The sequence below is a fragment of the Halichoerus grypus genome, chromosome 1 (assembly GCF_964656455.1).
Source record: "Halichoerus grypus chromosome 1, mHalGry1.hap1.1, whole genome shotgun sequence".
In the NCBI taxonomy this organism is placed as follows: Eukaryota; Metazoa; Chordata; class Mammalia; order Carnivora; family Phocidae; genus Halichoerus; species Halichoerus grypus.
In genome coordinates this window covers 90,916,965-90,937,415 of record NC_135712.1, presented here as the reverse complement: position 1 = coordinate 90,937,415, position 20,451 = coordinate 90,916,965, and the positions used below count along the sequence as shown (strand labels likewise).

The 20,451-nt window shown below is 35.4% G+C and overlaps 1 protein-coding gene across 1 annotated transcript in view; it reads right to left on the bottom strand.

Annotated features, from left to right (window-relative positions):
* SPATA16 (spermatogenesis associated 16) overlaps positions 1 to 20,451 on the bottom strand; it is a 227,036-nt gene that overhangs the window by 195,040 nt on the left and 11,545 nt on the right. Inside the window, exon 2 of the mRNA XM_036075653.2 lies at positions 7,280 to 7,911. Within this exon, the coding sequence (XP_035931546.1) occupies positions 7,280 to 7,891 (612 nt within the window). The 5' untranslated portion in view covers positions 7,892 to 7,911. The remainder of the gene's footprint in view (positions 1 to 7,279; positions 7,912 to 20,451) is intronic.

Genomic DNA, 20,451 nt, shown 5'->3' with positions numbered 1-20,451 from the left:
CACATGAGGTAAATGCTAACTGCTAATGGGAATCTTAGAAACTAAAAAAGCCACAAAAATTGGTGGGCAAGAGTCAAACACTGAAATACTGTTAGAGCACTCATTATGTAACTCAAAGACTCCCATGGAAGGATAAGTTGGTTATCCAGAATGGGTTAGATTGACACTAGAGTCATCTGCCAACTTCAAGAAAATTTCCGTGCAATGAGGTACACTGTAAAACATCACACGGTTCTTAGCCCAGCAGCACATCCTTTTCAGGTATTAATTTGGCTCTGAGAGACCCAAAGGCTAAGCTAAAATGAATGAATGAATGAATGAATGATAAAAAATGGGATCCTTAAAATCCAGAGAGTTAAGTGTTCCACCTTCTAGCATACAGCTTATTTTATATCTAAAAACTATGGACACAGAAGCTATAAATATCTATAAAAATGGCACAATCTTACTAAAAACAACCTAAAATTACAATGACCATTATGGTCTTATTTAGATAAGATTGTTTATTTAAGAAGGACACTTAAAAGCTAGGCCTCACAAATCAAACAGAACAGGATACCTATCTTAATTGGTATATAGAAGCTTCCAAAAGGCTTCAAGACTCTAAAATAACTTTATTGAAAGTTTTGTTGCAAAAGGCTAATGAAAAATTAAAGACACAAAAGGTATCTAAAATAACACCTAGGTCTCTTCCATTATATCCTCCTAAAAATCCATCATCAAAACACTGGTCCATAAACTGATGTCTCAGTTGTAATCATCTGGGACACTGGAAAACAGATTGTCCTGGAAGGCCCTATACAAATCTTTAATACCTACTCATATGCTCCCATATCTACCTTCCAAGAAAGGCCCCCATATGGATTCCTCCCCAAATTGATGGGATTCACTCATTTCCTGGTAAGCTGCTACATTATTCCCTTAAACGGCTAAAGGAAACTAAAATTAAATTTAATGAATAACCTTGCCAAATTCTAGTAAATATCAGAGCTACAATCTCCATTTTAAACCCCAGTCAGAATCTGCAGATGGGATCCTGGAAAAACTGGCAGAAGCCAACTAAGGGTGAGAATTCTTAGTAGATTCAGCTTTCCCAGCTCTCTGTCTGTAGTACTGGGTAGAGAAAGGAAATTAAAATATCTTTTGCACCTTCTTTGGGGACACCTTGTAAGTATAAGGGGTTGTTCAGTACTGTCAGAAGTATTTACTGTTTGTCTTGGCTAATAGCTACAAAGCAGCTCTGTGGTCAAAAATTGGCCCAATTGCAGAGCCTGATGAGAATTTATTTTTAGGTTTCCTCCCCTAAGCCAAAATGAAACTCTATACCCAGAGAGAAAGAAAAAACCTTCTGAAGGCTTTGAAAAAGAATTTACTAAAAAAGATAGCGTAGTTAAATTGGTCGATCAACCCTTGGTGTCGTTTAGGCTGTGAGCCAACTCTTTGAGGAATTGAGAACAACTGTCCTTATCTTACATATTTTTGCAGCACTAAAAATGCAGCTCCAGAGGCAGCTCAAGGTTCATCTATTCCTTTTTAACCAATCCTAAAATCTCCCCCATTTATCTCAAAAGACTTGTAAATATTGGCCTTAGGAAACCAAAGTCCTTCTTGGAGGAACTTACATTCTTTCCCTGTGCCTTTGAGATGGAAACTCTTATCTGAGCCATCTCTTGAAGTAAAAATTTCAGGGAGGTAATTCTTACTGGAGGAAAAAAATTGGGGGGGTGGCGAGTTACTCACTTCCTTCCTTCCTTCCTTCCTTCCTTCCTTCCTTCCTTCCTTCTTTTTTTAATACAAACTGCTCCACAGCTTCCATGAGTTTACTAGTCAAGGACAAATACAAATTTAAGTGTCTTCTCCACAAATATTAGCAGAAAAAACTTTAGCCATATGAGCAGATAAACTTAATTTATTCTAACTATTCTTTTATAACTATTGAATTTTACATTATTGTGCCTGTTTTATGGTTAAAATTTTTAAGTGAAACTATAAGGTCTCTGTGTCTGTCTGTGTGTTTATGTACGTCTATATATGTGTATTGTAGATATGTGATATTTTTCTACCGCTGGATGGATATTGTCAAAATTAATTTGTAAAAGAGCTCTATTTAGTTGGTTTAAAGGCAAGTGCTTATAAGGACTGGGTATTCAAAAACTCTCAGAAATATAAAAATTTAACCCAATGATTTTTAAGTTCACATGATCTAGGATTAATCTTTAGTAAATAAAAGCTAATCTAAGGCAAATTAAAGTTATTAGAGTTATAATCTCTAGTACATAAAAGCTAGTTTAAGGCATGTCTTTAGTGTTATCAGCATTAAACATAAAATTTTTATTCTACCTGGGTTTACTAATCAAATAAATTCTTATTATCTCTACTAAAATGTGTTGGCCAAAAAAATAACTTAGGATGACTGACTTTGTCTAATGTCTTATGAAATTTTGTGGGTAATCTAAACATAATTGTTAAGAACAAGTAAATTAAATACATGTAGGTAGTGATGCGGGAAACAAAGGCAAAAGAAAAATTAAATTTCCTTACTACCTATAGCCCATTGACAAGTCCTCGAAACAGGCAGAGTGACATTCCTCTAGGGACTCAACTGCCTGGATGTTGATACTTTGCTAAGGGCAAAAGGAAATCTTATCCCAACCCCCAGGACCCTGTAAGTCTACCTTAACATATAAAAATTCCTTTGGAAACTTCCTTTATCTCTACACCACCCCCCCGCCCAAGATATATCTTGGCGATCATCCCCCCAATAGATGACCCACCGATATACATCTGAAGGGTCTCATGACTGAGTTTTTACTAAATAGTAATAAATGACCTTTCCTAACAATAGCTAGCCCCCTCAGGATCCTGGAAACCCTACTTCCAAAAATACCTGGGAAGCTTATACTACCCCTAACCCCCTCCCAACTTGAAAGTATATATTGGGCCACTCCTCATGACCCCAGTGCAGCTCTTTCTGCCCACGTGTCCTGTCCCCATGCTTTAATGAAACCACCTTTGTGCACCAAAGACATCTCAAGAATTCTTTCTTGGCCATCAGCTTCAAACTTTAACATCTTTCCTATGTCAGGTAGGATAAAAAGTTGTTAGATGAACTTTTTGAATAGTTTCTCCAAACCTTTATAGTAACCTGAAATCTGAAAATTTTGCTAAACGTTCAATGATGAGTTAAATTAAATTCATTAAATACCCAGATCATTTCCAAATAAGACAAAATAGAAACATTAATTACTGAACATAGGTTTATCCTCTTTTGGTTTCCTTTTTACAAAGGAACTAAAGATATTTGGATCTATCAGTAAACATATTTTATGCCACATTGAAAAAATTGTACTCTAAGGAAGCATATGTCTCTAGAAATCATAAAATATAAATTTGCCAATATGAAGAATGCTGATGTAACAGTTCACAATTGCTTACTTAGTTTTTACTAAGATTAAGGTTTTAAAGGGTGAAAAATTCTAATATATAATTAAAACTACTAGAAATAATAAGGGAAATATCTCTGTATGTAGGGAAAGTAGGATGTGTGTTTTCAGTGAGGAAGGGAAATGCATTTTTGTTGAGGAAAAAGAGTAATTTTATCCTAAAGAGAGGTAGAAAAGAAGAAAAAAATAGGAAAAAGTCTGAATCTAAAAAAGTTTTACAAAGATTAAGGAAAAGGAACCTTGGGAAAGTAATTTTCTGTGTGATCAAGTTGGATAAAATTAAATAAATTTATAAGTCTTTAAAATAAGCTTTGATATGATCAATGTACTCATCCTTAAGAAAAACTAGAACTTAATATTTTTCATCTGCCAGAAGGACAGTTTTCTTGGACTATTGGTCTGCCCCTGATAAGAGATTGTGAAAGGTTTTCCTTCTTTACCTTTTAAGTAATCTGCCTATAAAGCAAAGATTTATGTTTTATCAAAATGATTTTCTGTGCTCTTTATCATCGGGTCTTTGATCACTTTAGAAAAAAAAATTGTCCTTTAAAAATTAAGGATCCATGTACACAAATGTGATTTAATATGAATGTGTTTTTATCTTCAGCTTATAACTTTTGCCCTATTGGTATGTCTTCCGATGTGAATACAAACCCAAGAGCAAATAATGACTGATTTTAATAAAACTTAACAAAAATGGATGAGTTGTTCACAGAGCTAAGCACTAATCTCACCTACATAACTGGTTCAACTTTAATAGTATAAGTAAAGCATAAAAAATAAATTATTTCATCAAGCCCATTTAAATAAATGCTTCCTGTGTCCTGAAATCCTAAAAGATTGAAGTTCACTGCTTTTTGGAAGCTAAATTGTTGTCTTCTGAATCATTGCTTACCATTTTATCTTAATCATTCTAAAATATTTTCATAAATTTACCTATCTAGTTAGTGACCATGTTATGAAAACAAAAGGAGCTAATAATTTGTCAATAGTACAAGGAAACTAATATCTAAGTAGAATATTTCTAATGGGGTTATTAGAAACATTGAAAATTATTATGTCAATTAATCTTCAGAGTCTTTCCCCAGTTTTTATTTTTGGTTCTTTTTTGTGGTTCTATCTTTAACCACAACCAGTGTTCTGTGTACTCTTATAGCCGACTTTGTACCACCCATTTAGCAAGCATTCTGTATCCTCACGATGCCTTCCAAGTAATAAGCACTCTATGGGAAAGTTGCTAGTTATCCTTCAATATCCATCGCTTCTTATTAATACAACCCCTGAATATTAGGGCCATCCAGAATAAAGACCACAGTTTTCAGTCTCTCTTGTAGGCTTGTGTGGCCACATTACTAAATTTGGGTCAATGGAAAAAAAATGGGAATGGTGTGTGCAGCCTCTGTGAATTGTGCTCATGGGGACATAGTATGCCTCTCTCCTTCCTTTTTCTGCCTTCTGGCTGGCTAGAATGTGGATATGATGACACCAATAGGAACTGCCATTTTGGATCATGATGTCAAAGCCACATCTTGAGGAACAAAGTAGAATCTGGAGCTCTGATGATCACACCATACCAGCATTTGACTACCTACATTTATGTGGAAAAAAACAAACAAAAACAAAAAAAATCCTCCCTTGCTTTAGACACTGTTATTTTGGGTTTTCTGTCACTTGCAGCCAAACCTAATCCTAGCTTACATACACTCCAATATTCATTGATGCATCTGTCTTTCAGGTGTGATCCTTAACATTATGCCTTGGTCTCTGTCATCCATTCTACCCTACTTTAAGGCATGTTAGGACCTAATGAAAAGTGAGAGATGCATTAAATAATACCTATAAACAGTCAGTATTGCAAAAGTTAAATTTATGAGAAGAAAGGATTAAAGAGGTTAAAAATCTTTTCTATTCCCAGCAGCTCTGGTTTATTAAGAGACATTCTAGGTAAAATTTCAAAGTTAACTCCCAAGATAATTAGACAAAAGCTAGGCTAGATGTCTAAGCTAAGTTTTGGTCTCAAAATAATTACCTTTGTTAATTACCAGTAATTAGTGTCAGCATCCAACACTTTCCTAAAAACCCTTGTTGGGGGGTGGGGGAGGAGTGGAGAGAGGTGGAGGAAAGAGGGAGAGAGAGAGAAAGAGAGAGAGAGACAGAACACAAGAGAGAGTCAGAACAAATGTATTTTCTAGTACAGTTATATCTTGGGGTTATTAGAACCTGACTCCAATTTTATAATTTTGAACATTGGGTTTTATGGAAAAAACATATTTTCTTCCAGTTAATACAGATAGTTTTTGCTTCTACCTAGACTTAATTTGAAGTTTATATCCTTTCTTATTTTATGCTTTTCTTTTTTTCATTTCCAAAATGATTATTTTTTCTTCATCTTTAAAATTATACCTTTAACCTTGGTCCCCCACCCTAAAAAAATTTTTCAGCAGAAAATGGCCTTAGTAGAAGATCTCAGGGTTCTTCCTGGAGCCTTTCTTTAGCATCCTTTCCTCAGCCAGAGGCTGCTGGTCTTTAGCTCAAAGGACAGCACAGGACTCTCAGTGGTTTGTGGATAACTTAATTTTTTGGCACTTTCTACATAGTTCACCAGTTTACATAATGCATCACTCTTCCCTTCTTTGTGTAGACAACCCTTTGTGAGGACAGAAGTATTTATAGATGCATCCATTTGTGCACTACCTCATCACTTCATATCTCTTTGGGCCTCCTTTTCTGTGTTTAGAGTTTCTTTTTAAATATTTAGGGATACCATTGTCTGGCATTATCCATTAATAATTCATTGTGGATACAGTAATTTTAACTTGCAAGTAACAGTGGAAATAATACTTTACTCTTTAAATCTCTACTACAAACATCTCACACTTAACTCCTGCTTATGCCTCTGTCTCATGGTGGATCCATTACCCCTTTACGCTATCTCTATTTAATTGTTTACTGGTTTGCCTCCCTCACCAGATTGTTAGGGGGAAAGGACCACATTCTAACTCATGTTTTTCTTTCTCCAGGAGCCACCAAGCACATATAGAATGCATTGAAAAAAAGTTTTTTTGTAATTAATGAAATATGCAGTCACCAATATTGTCAGGTCAGTATGACTTTTAGTGACCCACTTTGGTCCTTTTTTAGATTCAGTGAGTCATAAGATGGAACAAATTTTCCCACTACCTATTTTGTGTTTTAGTGGTGATTCCCAAGTTTATTTTAGTCCATGGGCTATTTCTTTATGCCATAAACAATACTAACCAATTTACCTGCTTGCAGAGAGAAAAATAATTATTTATAAAGCTCACTAGGATGGGAAGGAAAGTGAAGTTTGATGATAAAGTAAAATGGTGTTATTTTGTTTTTAATAAATATCAGGCACAAACTTTCAGCCCATGCTAAACAGTAAAGATGGTTGCATTTAATTATGAACACTGCATATCAAAAGGGGAAAATTCATATACTCATTATAGAGAGGGAATCTATATTCTACCCCCAACCACTGTACTGAAACTTTATGGCTTTTATAGGTATACACCTAAATTACAAAACCAACTGCATTTTTATATGTTACCATTCACTGCAGGGTTTGTTAACAGAGAAAAAGCATGAGGTATGCTTTTGGGGTGATTTCTATATGTCGGGTGCACACAGGCATATAATTTGCAGGTATATCTTATTTGCTTTATATAAACTGGCAATTGTATAATCCTGATATCATTCAATATTTTCACTCTATGATCACTGTTTATTACAGTATGATCAGAGCTGCTCAATGTAATCACACTTTCCATTTCACAGTTTCCTCTCACCAATCTACATATTCTTTAATTCCATACCTCCAATGCTGTTCTGAACTGTCCGGCTGCCACAGCGTATTTCTTCTGCCTGTAGCAAGAGCTAGCATCCTTTAAGGCTACCTGAAGCCATTTGTCAATCTGAGGCAGAAAGCTGAAATTAGGTACATGCAAAGGGTCTACTATTTCAGCAGCTCGGCACGCTGGTCGAATCCCAGTGGACATGATGGACTCTACAAACTCATAGCTCACATCCTCTTCATCGATGTAGACCAACTTCACCTCCACATCCATGATGTTTTTTAAGGGGATGTGAGGCAGAGGCATGGTGATTAACGTGCTGTCAAGTTCTGTTATCTTTGCCTCTTTCTTTCCAGCTGGCTTTTCTTCATTTTCTGCCTTCCTTTTAAAGGCCACTTTCTCTAAATCATTACTTTGTTTTTCTTTGATGCTCTTCGCCATTTTTATTCTTTCAACTGTGATTTCTACCTGTTTATCTCCACAGCTTTTCTTAACCTCTTGTGACATTTCCAGGATGCTTGGTTGGTTTGCTAAGGTAGACATTTTCTTGCTTGTGTTTATCTTTGGAACAAGCTGATCAGGGTAGACCCTATTCACTGTAGTCTCCAAATTCCTACTGCTTCCTGAATCCATTGATTCCCCCCCTGAAACTCCTGTAAGGGTGAGAAGAAGAAAAATAATTAAAACAACATTTTGAAGTTCCAATGGTTTAAAACTACAGTCAAATTAATTTGAAACACTTTTCTATTCATTAGAGGAATTTATTACCTTAAAGTAAAACTGTATGTACATTATCTGCTGACAGTTTTACTAGAGAAGTGTATGTTTCAATCTCAAAACTCACCAAGGTTTTGTTGAAAACACATTTAGACAATGTCTTTAAAAATAATAATCTATAGCTGAACAACACTGAATGAACATTTTTATGGGGTGCCCAAACTCACTGAATAGGAAAACCTTATACATAGGCACTGAGGACAAAAAAAGACAAAAAAATCCATCTCAATATTAATTTCCTTGGAAAGGCAGGTGGTCTAGAACTCATTATAAAACATACTGCTAACCTGCATAATAGACTTGGGAGGCTAAAGAAACCACAGCTGCTTCCTCTGAAAAGCTTCTAGAAATGTTGTATGTACAATGTTTCCTCGATTTATTTCTTCTATTAGTAATGAAAATCTCAAGTTTAAACAGCTTTAAAGATAACTATTATTCAGAACTGATTTGATAGCAGAAGAACATGACCTTCAACCTCACATTAATGTGGAGCCACATATTCATCTTGAGTCTACTGTATTAATATTTTTGTAGCAATGGTATCAATGCTGTACTTATATAAAGATGAGACATTTTCCTAAATCATTACTGTTAAAAAAATGTAATAACTAATGGTCTTTTGATTCAAAGGCATACTATATACTATCTCTGATGCTAGATTAATTTCAAAATATAAAATGTCCTAAGATTTAATAATTATGTAGTATGGTTGGTTCCTATTTTTTAAAGACTCTTTTACCCATCAGCTTTTGTCCTAGAAACAACTCTGTAGGGTATATAGGAATAAGAACCACATTTTCCAAAGAAACTAAGAGATAGAGAGGTTAAGTTACTTATCCATACCATGCTGTTGGTCATTAGTTTTTCTAATCTCTGCATAATACAACCTGGATTGCTATTTCCTCCCTAAGACTTCCACTCACTACTCCTAGCCTTCTCCACTTTCTTCCTGTATTAGCATGTTGTTCTTTGCAGCTAATGGCAGACTTAGAACACAGAGAGAAAACGCAAGAAGGGCTGAGGATGACAATAGGATAACAATGACATAAAAGCTAACTTTCTTGCTTCTTCTCATCTACCACAAGGAAAGTACCAGACTGAAGATAAAGTCTTGAGTAGCTTCTCAAAACTTACGATTTTATTGAAGTTGTTTATTTGTTTGTTTGAAAGACAGCAGTTTGCTTATAGAAAACCTTTAAAACACCCTGAACTTTGACCTGGTAATTCTTTTTTTTTTTTTTAAGATTTTATTTATTTATTTGAGAGAGTGAGAGCGAGAGCCAGAGAGCACGAGTGGGGTGAGAGAGCACAAGCAGGGTGAAAGGCAGAGGGAGAAGCAGACTCCCCGCTGAGCAGGGAGCCTGATGTGGGGCTCCATCCCGGGACTCCAGGGTCATGACCTGAGCCGAAGGCAGATGCTTAACCAACTGAGCCACCCAGGCACCCATGACCTGGTAATTCTTAAGGAAAATGAAGGAAGAAACAAAACTGTATATATGGCTGTAGCCTTGAGGCACTTTTCTCCCTCTACCATTGTACATTTGTGTCATCAGAAGGGGCTTAGGTCAAACATGGACATATCAAAAACCCTACTGTGATGGTCCAGATCTCATAGGAAAGATCAAGTTTCAATAATTCCAATAATAGCAGTCGTGGATGTTAATTTGCAAAAGTTTAATATTAGAATATTTTCCCAATGATTTATACTGACATATTAGAGTTGTGTGTCTATCGGGGAAAATACCTAAAAAAAATAAAATTTTTTCCAGTCTGTATTATGCTCAATATTGAAGAAAATAATCATGACTGGGAATCACAGGACCCATCAACACAACATTACTTTTTGCAAGGCTCTGTTTTCTTTTATTCTCTTAGAATTATGGCTGGCATTCAATACATTTTTTGGACCACTGATGTGGCTAGTCAGAGTGGTGAGGGGAAAACTGTCTTGGCCATCACTCTAGCCTATATTTGCTCTTATTCCATATAGGATTTGGGTTGAATAAAGGTTAGCTTTGGTCCTTGAATTAGGATCTCTGGTGGATGGACACTAGGGATACACTTCTATACCAGTATTTCTTTCAAAAGAGGAGATGCAGAAATGGAAGTAGCACAACTTCGACACCCCACATATGCACTAAATGTTTTTTTAAATGTTCTATGAAATTTTGAGTAAAATTTATAAAACACAATGTGGCTAAGTTCCAAATAAAGATGGATTCTTAGAAATACTATAGAAATTATATTTATGTTCCCCTCTTGGTATAATGCTATCTGTGAGAAAAAGAGCTGTGAGGCCATTGAAACTCGTTTAAAGCTCAAAATATTTGATCTTAAGGATTCATATTCATTCTTACAATAGACTGCAGAATATAAACAGGAATTGCTGGGACCTACTCCAAAATTTTCATTGTATCTCCCAGGTATCTTTTCTAAACTCTCCACTTTCAAGAATCAATCATTAAAATGTATCAGAATATCTGTAGTTGGTTGTAGTTAGTAACACTTTTGGCATCTATAGCAGCATTACCTATCTCTTCTGCATTTATTTCACATTTCTAGAAAAATATACATGTATAAATTTATCTTCATGACCATTTCTTCTAGAAGATAATTGCTCTCCCTCCCTTTCTCTCTCCCTGCCCCACCCCACTCTCTCTCTTCCTCCCTCCGTCAATTTTTTCCTTCAAATTCCCCACTCCAATCTTCCTTCCCAAGTCCTTTTTCATTTCAAGAAGGAAGGTTTTATTGTTTTTAAGAAATAGGCATCTGAGTATTTTCTGCATCAGTCCTTAAACCATTTATAGAAATCATAATCATGAGTTTTGTATAAGAAACAATAATAAAGGAGGGAAACGTGTACATGGTACACAGAGCACTCAGAAGGAGTAAGTTTGAGGGCAGATGTTTTGTTTTCAAACATCTGGAAGATTAATTATTCCAAATTTAGACAAGAAACAATTCAGTCCCCCTCAAAAACACAGAATAAATATCAAAATGTCTAAAAGCGGCCTAAATGTGCAGGCTGAAAAAGTATGGCTAAACCCAATCAATATTTTTCAATGTTGGTTACAAATCAGGTGACTTCATCTTCAGATTTAGAGCCTGTTCTTTATAAAAATTGTTGCATATCTACAGAAGGATTATGCAACTGCTCCCTTACAACTTTTTAAAAAAAATTATAAAACTCCACTTAAATAATCTGGAATTCAAGGCCTTTCACCACCTAGCCCAGTGCGTATTTCCAGACTTATTTAGCACTCCTTCTATAAACTGCTCTGAAGTCAAGTTGAACTTCTTGTTACTTCCAAAAGATACTGGTTTCTAGGCCTGCTAAGAATTCTCCATCTTACTGTTCCCACCTCATTCTACTTGTCCAAACCTAGCTAGAAGTTATCCATCTCTCCCACCTCAGAATACCTATGGTATTTATACCACTTATTTTCTACATTGCAGTTATGCATGAATGACTTATTTCTCCCAATAAGCTCCCTAAAGGTGAAATATGCTTTACTTATCTTGACATTAGTTTGGTGCTTTGCATAGAGTAAGCATTCAATAGATGTTGATCAATATGGATGCTGTGAGTCAAAGGCTAATTTACACATTTTAAGAGAAACAAAATTAGATATTTATAAAGATATGGCCTGTAACTGTGCAAAAGTTGTTTCTGAGGTGTTTTGCTAGTTTTTAAATTTTTTATTTTAAATTTGGTCCTGAATAAAGTACACTTTCTTCTTTGATAGTTCAAGTGAATCATGTACCAACTAGATTTAAACTATCAACCTCTTCATTTTTTTAATAGTCAAGTTGATTAACATGACATTATTCAGTGTTCCTGAGGCACTGAGTTATACTTTAATCATTACTTCAATAAAAATACTTTTAGAGAAATCTATTAGACAATCATTATATATGTCAAAGAAGTATTCACTGATAACATTCTGTAAAAATGCCCATTGTTTAATTTAGAAGACAGCACTGTAAAATTGATTTCCTCATAGAGACATGCCTTAAAAAAAAAAAAAAAAGATCTCCGGCAAATATTTATATGAAATGTTAGAACAATTTCCAAGGTTTTATACTAAATACAGGTACAAGAAACAAAGAGAGGTTAATGTTCAACCATTTCCAGGGAGTAACCATTTAAATATATCCAGTGAATTTTCAACACATTAATTTTTTTCTTCAAGCATTTTATCAAGCACTCTGTTCTATGTGGTAGTTTCCATTGCTTCATCAATACAATCAGTGGTTTATATGGCTATTAGTACTACAAATTATTTATTAGAATTTCGATTAAAATAGGCACCTCAAACATAGGCAATTCAGAAAAAGGAAATCCTTAAAAATGTGCTCTCTGAAACATTCAACATCACAGTTGCTATGGTTTTCTTTCTTAAAAAAAAGAAAAGGATCTAATTTTAACTTGCTGTTAAATGTAACCAGAGAAACATTATGAGAAAAACCATCTTGCTTGTTAGTCCACTAGTGCACCTTGGTATTTTAAAAAATACATTAAAAATATTTCTTCGATTCAATAATTATTTATTGAACACCTACTATGAGCAACAAATTGTAATAAGTAATATAAAGGAAACTAAAGATGACCAAGACAGGGTCTTGGCATTCTAGAGCTCATAGCTGGAGGTAGAGGTGGAGTATGGGGAGGAGGGATGTATAGATAAATTTATACAGAGGAGACACTCTCTTACTACACTGTGAACTACTGGAGAAGTGGAAATGTGTCACAATCCTTTTACTAGCCTATGTCTAGTTCCTTCAGAGCCTGGAGTATAACAGGCCCTCAATGCACATTTGTTATTCAAATGAGTGGGTGGCTGAAGTGAGTACTATGGTAGCAATAATGGACATGCTTCTGTGGGAAAATGTGACTGAGACAGTTTCAAGAGATTTGCTTTTTAGAATAGGCAGGATGAGAGGTGTACCTCTGCAGGCAATTTTCTTCTTTTTTATCCAAGTACCCCATAAGGAATAGCTCATCAATATCAGAAGGGAGAGTAAATTTGGCTCACAAAGCTTGTTAAGAAATACAAAATAAAACACACTATGTAGTACTATATAAATGATAATAGCAGCCAACAGGTACTCCAAGTTTACCAAGTTACCTCACTGGATTATCCTATGTTTCTCACAACTCTTTTGCATAGCATTACTACCCTCATTTTACTAATGAGGAAACCAAAAGATTGAGCAACTTGAAAGAGATGCCAAGAGAGTTTACCCTATCTAAGACTTGAACCCAGGACATCCAATGTCAAATTCTGTACCTTTTGAATGATAGGATTATAAATTCCTCTGCAATGCACCATCATTCGATTGGAATTTGTATTTCCCCTACTTTTTTTTTTAATTTAATAACCAGGCATTTAACTTTACTGCCTTTTTATTGCCTAGAACTCCATTTAAAATGGTAACAAAATGAATTGGCAATTTCTGGTTAGCAAGTATCTGAACCAAATCTGTTGAGAAAAGCATTAGATTTTAGATTTAGTTCATTAGCTAGCTGGTTAGTTGCAAGTATAAGCGTGGCTTTGTTATATTCTAGCAGTCATTCAATTCAGAAAACAATGATGTGGACATTGGACATTAAACTTCCACATGAGCAGATTCCAGGAATTTCAAACTTGAAATTACCAATTTACTGATCACTAAGTCACCAAATCGGAATAATGGCATTAAAGCAATTGTCCTTCTTTGTATGTGATACACTGTGCATATCTGCCATGTTGCATTGGAGAAAGCTTTAGAAAGGTGGTTTCATCAAGGTATTATGTAGTAGAAAGAGCATTCAGGTTGGAGTTGCAAGAAAGTTTGAATTCTAGATTTATTGTCTATTAACTGAATGTTCTGGGAGAAATTATCCAACTTCTCTAAACTTTATTTTCCTCTTCTGGAAGTGGGAATGATTGTATATGCGAGAATTATGTGAGAATCAAATGAGATAACTTATGTAATGGAACATAAATTAAGAGAAGAGGTGAGGTAATTATACAAGCAGCGTCCCTGGATATCCCTTTGCTTTTTCAAAAGCTAAAACCTTTTGTCTGGATCCCATGTCTCCATCCTCTCAATGACTGTGCTCTTGCAATTATCACCTTTCCATATCCCCTTTTCCTTTCTTGCTTAATCCTGTTGATATGCACACTAACCTAGCAATACTTTTAAGAAAAACAAACAAGCAAACTCCCTTGCCTCCACATTTTCCTGCCACTATCCCCTGTTGCTTCTCCCATTCACTGCAAAATGACTGAAGATAATTTTTTATATTCTCTGCATCTGCTTTTTCATCACATAGTCTCTTCCCAAGCCACTCTCTTCAGGCTTCAGTCCCTACCATTCCATTAAGATTGCTCTTGTACAAAGAAATAATAGGGGAATATGGTCAGTGATATTGTAATAGCTTTGTATGGTGACAGATGGTAGCTACACTGTGGCAAGCAGAGCATAACATACAGAAAAGTTGAATCACTATGTTGTACACCTGAAACTAATGTAGCATTGTGTGTCAACTATATTCAAATAAAAAAAAGAAAAAAAAAAAAAGAAAAAACTTTAAAAAGGCGGCTCTTGTACTCGTCCTCCATGACTTTCCTGGTGCTGACTCTAGGCCCTCATCTGCCAGACCTCCCAGCAGCACTCTTCACAGGTGACACTCTCTCAGCACACGTTTTTCTCATCTTCTATGACACCATGCTCTTTCTATTTTCTTATTATTTCACTGGCCACTTATTCTCAGTCTTCTGGGTTGGCTCTTCCTCTTATATTCCACCTGAGAGCTGGAGCCACTTGTTTTCTCCAACTACATTCTCTCCTCAGGTGATTTGTCCAGTCCTATAGCTTCAGATTCCATCAAATGCTCTTAACTCCTAGCGTTACAACTCTAGCCCTACAGACTCCCTGAATTTTAAAATTGTAGACCCAACTGTCTATGTGACATCTCTACTTGAATTGTCTAATTTGCATCTTAAAATTAAGGCCAAAACAAATCTCTTCATTTTCATTCCCTCAAATTGCCCCTTCTTCTAGTCTTCCCCATTCCAGTATATGCCCCCCCACCCCCCACATTCTATCTGGTTGGACAGAACTTTACAAGTTGTCTTTGACTCCTTTCTTTCACTTACCCCCCATCCTCCAATCCATCATCAGGTCCTGTGGACTCTTTCTTTCAAAGTTCCACCTCTTTGCATATCCATGACAATAACTTCCTCCAGGCCCCAAGATCTCCTGTCTACATTATTACAATTTCTTCCTCATATAACAACAGTCCAAATCATCCTTTTAAATGAATTATCCAACTTCTCTAAACTTTATTTTCCTCTTCTGGAAGTGGGAATGATTGTATATGCGAGAATTATGTGAGAATCAAATGAGATAACTTATGTAATGGAACATAAATTAAGAGAAGAGGTGAGGTAATTATACAAATCAGATCCACTTTTCTGCTTAAAACCTTTCAAGGGCTACCCATAACACCTAGAATAGAATACACATCCCTTATGCTTCTGCTCTCTCTGAAAATTCATTGCAACTTTCCTCCATTTTCTACTATGTTCCAGCCACCTCGCTTTCATTCTATTCTGCTAATTTAGCAAGTACATTCCCATCTCAGAGCTTTGTACTAGTTGCACTGGAATATTTCCTTCATTGTGTTTCATGTTACTCAGATCAAAACTTAAATGTCTGTTCCCAAAGCAACCTTCTCTGATGAATTAAAGTAACCACCCACCCTCAGTCATATATCTATTTCTAACTTCTCCATATCACTTATCACAGTGATGTTTACTTACGTATGTTTCATGAGTATCTATCTTCCTCCACCAGCATATAAACTCTGTGAGAGAATGCAATCTTGTATACCTAGTTCATTGCTATATATTCAGAATGTGCTTGACATATAGTACGTACATAATAAATATTTGTTGATTGAAAAAATGGAAGATTGTATCTTATTGCACATTTAATGAAGAATTCAAAATTATCTTTTTTTCCCACTTGCTGCACTGCATTACAAAAGCTTAGACAGTTTAGCTGAAAGTCACCTAAATAGAAGGCAGCTTTTTACAAATGGACTTCACCATTGAAATCTTTTCCAGGCACTGTGACATCCTGATTCTTTTCTTTTCTTTTCCTTTCTTTTCTTCCCTTTCCTTTCCTTCCCTTCCCTTTTTTCTTTTCTTTCCTTTCCTAAAATTTTTATTGTTTGCTACTTTAAGTCAACAATATTTATGACACACCAACCCTAGTCTCTTCTAGTTTAATCATTGTTAGGGAATAAATAATTATTTTTTGATTCTTTGTTGACATAAAGTATGGCTCATACAGAACCAAAAGCATTAGAAAAATAAGGCCTTTTTGGTAAAGTGATAATGATACAACTTACTATCTTTACAAGTGCAGTCCATGAAGACATGTCTATACTTCTCTAAATTCTTTAATCTAATTTGTTTGTAAAAATAATAATTCATTTGCTGTGGCAGGAATATAAAGGCAGGGGAAGTAATATTTTGGTGTACCTCACAGACCTTTGGCAACATTTTTTAAAAGTTTATTTATTTATTTTTTTAGTAATCTCTGCACCCAATGTGGGCCTCAAACTCAAGACCCCAGATCAAGAATCACATGCTCTTCCAACTGAGCCAGGCAGGCACCCCAGCCACATTTCTTTTTGAAACATAAATGCAATCATCCCGCCAAATTCATGGACATCCTGAGAGACCGTTCAAATTTTGTTCTGTTTCTTTGCAAACATTGCTCTGTTCTTTTATAATAGTGATCCAAGTTTCTATTTATTTACAAGGCTGAGGTTATATAGGTGTGTAAAGAAATTCTTTTCCCTTTAACTTTGGTCACCTCTTTAATTCTGTTGGTCAGTTTTTAATTATTAGATTTTCACATTTTATTTCTTAAACTATAACTCAAAATTGTAGGAGGAAAGCCTTTTAACATATTCAAATCTAATCTTATTTTGCTGATGAAGAAATGGAATCTTGGGCAGGTGAAATGACCTGCTCATGGTCACACAGCAAATCAGTGCTTATAAACCATATCTTGCAGCTCTCAGAATTCTTTCTACCTCACCCCACTGCCTCCTACCACTACACAAAGTGAATTGTTGTCACAGTTGCATTTCCAAATGAAAAAACATATATTGGATACTTCAGGGCTTTGTTTACAGAGTCACAAAATCAAACAGTAACCATGAAGATTTCCTATCTTTTGACCTACACCTTAAATTACTTAATTGTTCTCAAGCATATTTTAAAGTTAAATCTACCTAGAAGTGGGAAATGTATCTTTAAAAAGCAAAACAAAACAAAACAAAACAAACCCAACTTTGTATTGGAAATAATTTTATACTTATGGAAAAGTTGTAAGAATAATATTGAGAACTCTCAATTGCCCTTTATCAATATTTGCCAACAATTTTAAACATTTTGGCTACATTCATAATTCTCTCCCTAATGTGTGTGTGTTTGTGTGTTTAGAGTAGTGGAGACAGGTATAGACAGATACACACACACATATATACGTTTATTAGTTATTCTTTTGGAGTCATCTGTGAGTAGGTTGTATACATCATGCCTCATTACCCCTTATTACTTCAGTGCACATTTCTTAAGATAAGTAATATTTATCTTATGTAACACAATATAATTATCAAATTCATTGACTTTAATACTGATACAATACTGTTGTCTAATCTATAGTCCTGACTCCAATTTTTTCAGTTGTCTTGATAATGTCCTTTTAGTATTTTTTCCTCCAGTATAAGATTCAGTCTGAGATATGTATTGCATATAGTTGTAATGTCTTTTCAGTTTCTTTTGCTCTGGAACAGTTCCCCAGCCTATTTTTGTCTTCCATGGCACTGGCATTTTTGAACAGATTATAGAATCTACCTCCGTTGGGGTTTGTCTGATATTTCTACATGATTAGATTCAGGTTAAGCATACCTAGTCAGAATACTACAGGATGATGTCATGTCTTTCTCTAGGTATCACATTAGAAGGCACACAAAGTTCACTTGCTTTTCTTTGGTGATGTCTGTTTTAATCACCTGGCCAAGATGTTAGATTTCCCTGTGGCAACTTAAGAGCAGCCTCTGGGGAGACACTTTGAGACCATGCAATCATTCTGCTCCTCATCAAACTTCTCTCCCAATTTAGCATCCACTGATGATTTTTGACTGACCAATCTTAATGATGATGATTGCAAAATGGTGATTTTTCTTTTCCCAATTTACAGTATTACTACAATGCTTAGACAGAGGGTTGACCACCACTAAAGTATTGATAAAGCCATGTTTAGCCTTTTTCTGAAATACTCTGTTGTTTCTTGACTTTATACATCCTCATTTTTTTAAAAAAAGTAAAACCTGTGCTTTCAAGAAATACAAATTAAGTAAAAGTGTACAAAAACATTTAAATAATAGAGACTGCTTTATTTTAAAACATTTTAAAATGTGAAAACTGAATTTTGAGCAATGGAAGGGAATCACAGGGCACACCTACTCCAATTCCTTCATTTTGAAGATAAGGGCCAGAGAGGGCACATCCCCATTTGGAGGCAACAGTAACACTTGAAGTTGGTCTGTAGGCTCTGGTTCTAGATTTCTATCACATCCACATTACTTTAAATGTAATCGACATTTATTTGTTAAGAACATAGTGTCTTCATTAGTTGGAAATAAAAACTCATTGCATTAAGTAGGCAAGATAAGGGTAGATTAAACAGTGGTGACTTTAAAAAAATCTACCTTTTATGAATTCATTAATTCATTCAATTATTCATTCATGATTGACTAAGCAGCTACTCTCTGTCATGATCTGTGTCAGCATGGGATGCAATGTTGAACCAGAGATCACCTCTGCTCAAAGAGTTTATGATTCAGTGGAGATCCTGTTAGCATTCACCAGAATCCACTGAGGCCTCTTAGGTTCCAGGACCCACAGATTTGATTCACTAGGTCTGGGGTAGATGCACAGGTATCTGCATATTTAACAAGCAGAGAAGGGCTATAGTAGAAATACAAGAAGTCCAAAGCATTAATATGGTTACTGTATATGCACCACCTCCTGACTCTCCCACTTCATCCTCCTACCACCTGAAATTAAAAGTATTAGTAAAATGGGATGCCTGGGTGGCTCAGTCGGTTAAGTATCTGCCTTCTACTCAGGTCATGATCCCAGGGTCCTGGGATAGAGTCCTGCATTAGTCTCCCTGCTCAGTGGGGAGCCTGCTTCTCCCTCTGCCTGCCGCTCCCCCTGCTTGTGCTCTCTCTCTCCCTCTCTGACAAATAAATAAATAAAATCTTTTTAAAAAAAGTATTAGTAAGACAAATACATAAATAATTAAAAGTATTAGTAAAAACAATACCAAACTATAAAATAAAATTTTCAGATGTTCAACAGTGTTCAGATATTATCATGATAATTGCTTTTTTGAAATATTAAATGCTAGACCAAATTTTTCCAGACAACTATTTTTGGGTAAAGCTATTTGGCTGGTGCCCTAAGCATGCTCATGGTCAGTCTATTCCAGGGGAGTCTGACACAGTGGTCTGGTGACCATGCTGGCCCCGGGCCAATGCATTTGTATGCTTTCTTTTGCTGAGGTAAAACTGGTACCTGAGTTGGCACTGATGAAGCAGACTGCCAGGAAGACAGAGGCTGTATTAGCTGTTGATGCCCAAGAAACATTTTCAGGTCTATACACTCACCTTCCCCAAAACTAAGTTTATAAGGATGAATTATTGGTAGACATTCAGTCATCCATTTAGAAAAAAAGCACTTGTTGAGTTCCTACAAGGTGAAAATACTGGATTAATACCTGGGGGATTACAAAGATGAATAAAATGGCTTGTGCTTCATGGAAGCTTGGGAACAAGAGATCAGAGCCGCTATCTGGCTTTCGTGGGAGGGTGTTCCAAGCTTAAGAATTAAAGTAGCATAGAGGACAGAACATGTCTTTTAGACTTGAAGAGATATGGGTTCAAATCCTAACTCTATTTCTTGCTGAAGAGACTACTTAACTTTGATGGATCTTTGTTTCTTCATCCTTAAAACATGAAGATGAATTCATTCCTTATAGGGATGATTGAAGTATTAACAAAACAACATGTGTTAGGCTTTAATGCATCATCTGGCACATAATAAGTGCTTTACAAAGGACAGTTGTTAAATATAGTGTATATACTAAATCATGAACAAATTCCAAACATAATAATGTTAACACATAAATATACTAGTAATGTTTAATTATAAGTGCTTTGCTTTGCATTGTGAAACTGTTTATATGCATACACAGACACAATTTTTCTCCCTATATTTCACAAGTTGGCAATTAATATTTCCACAAAAAAAAAAAAATGAATTTCAAGACATTTGCTCCCG